This window comes from Lathyrus oleraceus, unplaced genomic scaffold (genome assembly GCF_024323335.1).
Source record: "Lathyrus oleraceus cultivar Zhongwan6 unplaced genomic scaffold, CAAS_Psat_ZW6_1.0 chrUn0009, whole genome shotgun sequence".
In the NCBI taxonomy this organism is placed as follows: Eukaryota; Viridiplantae; Streptophyta; class Magnoliopsida; order Fabales; family Fabaceae; genus Lathyrus; species Lathyrus oleraceus.
Window position 1 is genome coordinate 122,615 of NW_026112400.1, and position 7,671 is coordinate 130,285.

At 35.2% G+C, this 7,671-nt stretch overlaps 1 protein-coding gene across 1 annotated transcript; it reads right to left on the minus strand.

Annotated features, from left to right (window-relative positions):
* Positions 1 to 499: 499 nt before the first annotated feature.
* Positions 500 to 1,877, minus strand: LOC127112019 (uncharacterized). The gene is made up of 2 exons (XM_051046216.1): positions 1,590 to 1,877; positions 500 to 792 (listed from the first exon to the last, which is right to left on the minus strand). The coding sequence occupies exons 1-2, from the start codon at positions 1,788 to 1,790 to the stop codon at positions 628 to 630; spliced, it is 366 nt and encodes a 121-aa protein (XP_050902173.1). The 5' UTR covers positions 1,791 to 1,877; the 3' UTR covers positions 500 to 627.
* Positions 1,878 to 7,671: the final 5,794 nt, after the last annotated feature.

Sequence of the window (7,671 nt, forward strand, 5' to 3'; positions counted from 1 at the left end):
AACCTGCACTTCTCATTTAAGCGTAGTTCTCAATAATGATATATCACACTAGTTTATAATATAAAACCGGCTTATAGAACTGAAACTGTTTTAATAGTTAAACCATTAACCTCGAACACCGCTATACAGTCAATTGAGTCAGTGGTAAAGACAGGTCCGCACAGTTACATTTTAAGTCCTTGGCTACAAACTAGGTTAATCTTTTAACCCGCTTATTTAGCCATTACAATGCCCTCTGGAAGAACTAAATCTCCCTTAAGAACATGAAGGTCTCTCTCTCTCTGTATATTCATCATTAATACTAAAATACTCATTCAACATCAAAATTGGATCTTAAAATTATAGATCAAGGTCCACCAAACTGCAGGAAAAAATAGACCGAGAGGAAAATATACTTTGGTATACTACCCCAACCAAATATCAGTGATGCGTACAATTTTCATTTTTTGCATGGTAAATTAAACTCATGGTATACAGGCGAATACAGCTGGTCGAAAAATCGAAGAAAGCTCAAACATCATTTGTTATTCATATAATGGCCTACTATTACATTAAGTTCAGCAAGCAGCACTACCCTAGTTGACATATCAAGATAACTGCAAAATTCAAGACAAGTCATTTACTACACTATTGCTGCTCTGGCTCCTCCTTTTCAGGATCTTCCTCTTCCTCTTCATTTTCTTCATCCTCTTCCGGAGGATCTGCAGGCATTGGAGGTGGCAAAGGTGTCTTCATCGGACTAAACTGAGGGAATATATCTGATCTTCGTCCTGGCTTAGGCCTCTCCCACTCCTGTCAGTATATATATATATTCAAAAATCTATCAGCTTGAGTATTTGAATGACAACTATTAGAGAATAGAAAGAATTCTAAGTCTCACAAAAACCTAACATCAAACCAATAGATCATGGACAAAGTTATAGAAGAGTAGTGTGGATAATTGGACAGATCATCAGGCCAGAATCAATAATCAATTGGGGAGAGGAAGAGGTTCATCTTTTGCTTTTAATATGCACAAGGAAATCCTATAAACCATCTAAATAGCCTTAACTAGCTAAAAATCCCAAAATTACCCTTAAAATGTGGTAAATCTAAGGGGTAGTTTCGGTTTTTTAAGGGGAAAAGGATAGCTGAACAAAAAACCACTCCAGGCCGGGACTACGCTCCACTATCCGGCGGCCGCTATAGTGTTCTGCACCGCTAAGGCTCTTCCCATAATGGTCGGCTCCCACTATAGCGACCCGGACGCTTTCGACTACTCTACAAAACGCTCATCAATGTGTCTCCATTCACGAAAACAGAACCAGAATTACAAGAGAATATAATCTCTACAAACACACATAACTCATCACAACAATTGCATCTAATGGCGGCAAGTAATTTTCAAACTTCAATTTTAAAACCGAGCACAGAAAACAAATTAAACTACAATTACAACAGTAATTAAAATTTGCCACATAAATCTCATCGAATAAAAAACCGTATCGCAAACCGCCAAACACAAATAATCCATTCCAACAATCCAAACACTCGAACTCCATTCCATTAAATCGAAACTGAAATTGAAAAGAAGAAATGAAAAATCTTACGATTGGGAAATCGAGAGGCGAACGACGGACTAACTTCTCTTCTTCAGGAGCCATACGAACAACATGCCTCGAAAAACGCGAACGGGAAGAGATAGAGATGATAGACGGTAATCGATAGTTACAAGAAGAAGAAGAAGGAGGATTAGGTTTAAGCGAAGAAGAGAGAGGAGTGAGAATAGGGTTTAGGGTGAAGAAAGCCATTCTTGTTTTTCTTCAAATCTTGACGCACCTAATCCTATCCCAACCTTTCGTTCCCTTTTCTTATGTTATGTACAACTTAATATTTCCACTTTAAATAAATAAAATTCTTTAAAAAAAATATTTTATTGTTTTTCCTGTTAAATTATATTTCTTTCGAGTTAGTTTAATTAATCTAACCGACTCAAATATAACTTGAGATTAAATAATTCGAAAATAAGTTTAAAGTTATTAAAATATAAAATTATATTATTTTATTTTATTTTTAATTTTTGTAATTAAATAATAATTTTTTAATAATAACTTTTGTGAACAAAAAAGTTTAACTCGTCTCTAAGAATAGAAGTTTATCGTAAACCAATCTATCTTACCCTTCGGTTTATTGTAAACCGAGATGTATGAGGCGCTAGATTTGTAAATAATAAAAATGCAGATGTTGGAGTTCGAGTCCGTGTGCAAATTAATTCACCATTCGATGTTTAAAAAACCGAGGTGATAAGCCGTTATTTTTCATGACGTCATTCGTTACTTCGGTACTGTATTCGAGGTAAAATGCATTTCGCGTCCGACGTTAAAAGTATTATTTTATAACAGTGTATATATGTTGGTTTGTGGGAAATTAGTGAATTAATCATTCAATTTTAAAGGTGAGAATATTTATTGACACGAGTTATGGGTTGTATCACGAGGGAAACAATCTTTCCTTCGTTCCTAGAGTATACACGGCTAGGAGACATATTTTTTCCTTAGATTAGAGGAGCAATTTCCTCCCATTTAGCCCCGACCAAACCTACCATTTTAGAGATACATCTTAGCCACATTTGGAAGTGAATGATTATCATTGGACACAGGTCGGACGACCCAGTCTCAACTCGGGTCGTTCCATTGTCCAGCAGGGCGATCAAACCACAAACTCGTTGTTTCACCTTATAGTCCTTTTATGGATTTTTTAGGGGTGATCAATCCAAGGGTTGTTCTCTTTTAGAGTTCAATGAAAGTTCTCCCACACCACATTCTCTCCATCACGAGGCCTGATAAGACCAAAATGATTATCTCGTGTAAATGGTGATCCCCTTTAAACAATTTGTAGGCAAGGTCTAAGAGGCGGACCCCTCAAGTGAGGCTTGGAGAGATTCCTCTAAGCAACCAACATGGGGAGTACGTGGGGCATTAAATATTTCTTTATGTAGAGTTTTTCACGAGATGACTTCATTAATATGAACCTTTGATCATCTTGCATGTGTCGATCTAGGGTCGTGGATGTTCTCCTAACTGTTAGTAGGCATAAGTCTATGGTCGGGTAATGATGGCATATGCATCCTAGGAAATTAAATAGTCGAATCTTAACCATTTTTTACTCCATTTTCACAGAATCCCCATTCCATGAGTAACTCCTTTGAAATCTTTGAGTTCTTCTATACCCCCAAGTTTAACTTCATCATCTTCGTTCCCTCATCACCGTCAACCAACAAAGGTATTAAGTTTCTCATTTTTCCCTTATCTTCTTTTTTCAGAAATGACATTATTAGGGATTTAGATAAGAACGATAATATGGTAACACCATCCGCTCATGAAGAGTATATAGAAATGCGGAACCACTGTGTTTGAACGTCAAGCAACCATATGGGACGGTTGACTACAACATCGTAGAATTAGGGATGTTTAAAAGTTACAACATTAGCTCCACGGTGACCCCATTTTCCCATTTTTTCCTAAGACAAATAAGATCACTAATGGCGTTCAACTCTTTAAAGCGCTTGGATACCACTAAGGAGTAAGTTCTTTCCTTCCATAAGAGAATACACTTGTCAAGCTTTGGGAATGAAAAGACATCACCATGGAACCCTGCTTCGAAGAGAAAAGGGTGAACATGGTGTCCCCTGATGATGGTGAAGGGAACACCTTATTTTACATGTATCTCTCAGTCATTTGTGATCTGGTGTTAGACACATGACTCCATACATAAGAAGGGATGAAATGTCAAAGTTTGAAAAACGTTGGTTGAAAAAACTAAATCATTTGGAAAATAAGAGTTTGATAACATTTTTAAATCAAACAAGTAATATATTTAACCAAATAAAAACACAGAGAGAACACCAACAGAAAGACAATAAAGTAAAAAGATAAGGGAGATAGAGAAACACCAGAGATTTATAAATTGTTGACTTTAAATAGATGACTTGATCTTCAAGAACTAAGAGGATGTCATGATTCAAGAGGATAGCTTGATAAAACTTATTGAGAATCTCCGATCGGTTGAGTTATATTCAACAAATAAGAACTTCACTAGATATCATTTTATATCAGGTGTTGTCATCATAAAAACCAAACAACTACTCAATTGATTGCAGCTTTGATAACAACAAATTGCACCAGCTTGGATCACCTGATAATACCTGTAAACATGTAGTTCCACATTTGGATGTTCTAATCCCTTTCACCATGTTTGAGTCCGAGGTCCTTAAGACCATCAACATCAACCCATCCTAGATATCTCCCAACGGGTGGGCATTCATCAAACAATTATAGGATAAAGCCGATTGTAGTAACTTTTCTTTTCCTTTTATACCACTAAGCCAATTATAGGAAAATTTATTCTTATTTTCCTTTATTTACAAGGGAGGATGACACCCATGACCATTGAGCAGAAAAAAGGCTCTCCACAACAAGAGGAAGTGGAAGACTAGTCGCGCGAGAAGTGGTCAGATAATTCCAAGAGCCACTCTAAGGGCTTACTAAGCAAGGGAAAGAGGAAAAAGATTGAAGGGGGGGCATTATTTCCCTTAGGCCATCTAGAATCATCAACCAAGCCTACCAGAAGGGTCTTTATCCCTGGCTCAAGGCTCAAAACATAAGGACATATGGTTAGAAGATACCATAAATGTGGATGCGCTAGAAGTCAATAAATCACAATTAAAGTGAAAATCCTCCACGGTCCCCTCGGAGTGCAAGGTTCCCTCTCTCTAGAACAAATATTTTGACGCCATGGGCTACGTGGAGTTATGTCTCGACTTTCCCGAGGACTTCCTCAACGACCATCTTATGGCTACTCATTTGGTATCTCGGAAAATGTCCAACTTGATAGCTACCCACTTGTTGATCCACGGGTCTTGAGAGATACTTCACTTGTCCAAGTAAATGAGGGTCCTTTGTCTTTTCTTCTGCTAGGCATACCTACTCTGCTGATAAGGAAATTGTTGTTGTTGATATTGTTGCTCTTGATGTGGGGGAATCACCCACGGTAATGTCATTTGAGGCGATGTGTAAGCATGTGGTTGGCATGGTGAAGGGGTGCCTTCTCTTATATATAAGACTTGTATTTCTTGAGTTCCTTAGATTCTTAAGGCTTTATTTGAGTTCATTTATGAATATCGGGAAACTTGCTAGCTGGATGACAGTTGGATAAGGGCGAATGCGGAAAAGATATGCAAATGTATGTGTATGTAGGCAAATGCATGAAAATGCATGGGTATGCAAAAATATTTGTCCTTTATTTTTTAGGTATGCTAATTTTTTTTTCATGGAGATGTAATGCAATACGGTGTTAGGATAAAGATAGACCTAAGGAAACCCAAACGGGTTTAGGGATTGCGACAGACAAAAGGAAACCCTTACGAGTTTAGGATAGCGATGGATATATGACCCACGTATGGTTTAAGGATAATTTCGAATATAAGGACAATTTGTTTAAGAATGTTCCTTATAGACATGGATAATGATCAACATGGAAAACTCAAATGGGTTTAGGGATATGTAAGGTAATATGCAAGTATGACTTAGCTAAGGTGGTCTTCTTATTACAGGTTAATTCTAAGTTTAGACTACCAAATCCCTCACGTGTATGCTATAGGGTTTTATTTGGCTATTTTTAGAAAAAATCCAAGGTCATGGACCCTAGGCGAAACTTCATCATAATAGGGCATAACTTTCCCATGATAAAATTTCAACATTGTCTCCCTTAGGGAGCCTTTGTATGAACGAAGTCTTGCTTTCGGATTCTAGAAGAGATCCCTAGAGTTATGGATCAAGCTCAAAGTTTCATCATGAATAAGTGTTAGCCAACTCATGACAAACTCTTTGAATCGATTTATTCTCGACGGAGTCGTCATTAAAAACTTCATGCGATAAGAATCCACAACGGCCAAAACACGACGACCCCTTACTTAACTTATGTTTCTTCGAGCTCGAATATATAGCTTGCTCTCAAACAGAAATGAAACCCTTGCATGACAAGATAATAATATAGAATAATAACGAAATGCGATAAATAAATAAAGTAGTGGAAAAGAATAAAAATAAAACTAAAATAAATAAATAAAAAAACAAACAAACATAGAACTAGAGGGTAAACTTGACTCACTTTAGGGACTTCCCCAACAGAGTCGCCATCTGTTGCGACTGAAAAAATTACAGAGTTGCCATCATCCTTTATTCGTTCCTAAGGAACAGGAAAACAATGATAAAACCTAAAAATTAAGATGAGACCTAGGACTCGGGAGTCGATTAAGTGAGGAGAAGGTGTTATGCACCTCTCACCTCCATTGTACTCAATGAGATCATTCTCTAGTTCTAGGGTTACTATATTTGTCTAATGGATGTCTGATTAATTATTTATTTTTGCTTAATGCTTTATTTTATTTATTTACAAGAAATAATAGTTTATTATTTTTAAGAGAAAAAGATTTATTTACAAAGGGGAAAATGGTTTTTTATTATTGTACTCACCAGAGTGTTACAACTCTGTGTCTACGTACTCTCAAGCATTATGAGGGAACAGAGTACCGTAGTTTGTCTATAAAGATATTGTGTGTTTGTTGATTTTACTTATGAAAATATCTCAATGCATCGGGGCAGAGAAAAGTTCATTTGAAAAAGAGATCTCAATGCACAAGGACACAGAAATAACATTTAGGTGTGTTTGAATTATATTTAAGTGGATTTGTTGATTGATAAGGTGTGACACTAGTCAATCTGTTTAATTTACAAAGATATAGTTTTATTTGATTTGGAAAATAAGATTATGACCGTATATACATAGTTATTATCTTTTTGTTTTTTGAACATTTTAAATATATAAAGAAATATTTTTTATGAAATTTATATGAAAAATAAATATTTTTTAGTGTAAGATAAAATAAGATACGAGCTTAGTATTTTTTAAATTAAAGGGGATATGATATACTTTTGTGTGTGTCTTTCATCATTATAAATTATAATAAGTTAGATAGAAAATAAAGCCTAAATATTTTACTTAAATTTAAAAGATCAAGTTACAAATTAAAGACTAAAATCACATGATTAAATTAAAATTTAAACTAAGAAAACAATTAAATTAAAACAAAACATAGAAACTAGGGGGTGTGTATAATAGGATTATAATAGTAGAAAATGGAGAAATTAGGGTCCAACAGCCTAATGATATGAATGTTGTTGATTAATTAGGATGACGTGAGTTTGAAGATTATGGTGGTTTAAGGTGAAAGTTTGGATGGCTTGTGTTTTACTCGCATCATCATGTTTATAAAACTGGTTGAAACAGAGTATTATGCATTATTTTGAGGTATTTTGAGGTTGATGTTGGTTCATGTTTTGAAGGATGTTGGATTTTGTACAAATATGAAAGTTTCAATTGATCTTATTGTTAATGTCTATTGACATGGTTTATGTCGTGTTATTTGAAGAAAAAGGGTTATGGTGTTTGAGTGATTCTGCTAATATACAGGGTTGTTATATCTTGTAATTTTGAAGAAAGTTTATTTTTATTAAGCTTGGATGAAAGGAAAATGTTTCATTTTTCATGAACAAAATTGTGTTTTAAATGTAAAAGGTTTTTTATGATCAATTATGTAATGTTTCTACATGTGTTTTACTGTTAAAAAAAGGT

Excerpts from the sequence above, each read along its gene's own strand:
- LOC127112019 (XM_051046216.1), bottom strand. The coding sequence starts at position 1,790 with ATGGCTTTCTTCACCCTAAACCCTATTCTCACTCCTCTCTCTTCTTCG. Across the intron at positions 793-1,589 it reads CGCCTCTCGATTTCCCAATC|GAGTGGGAGAGGCCTAAGCC; the intron begins GTAAGATTTTTC and ends ATATACTGACAG.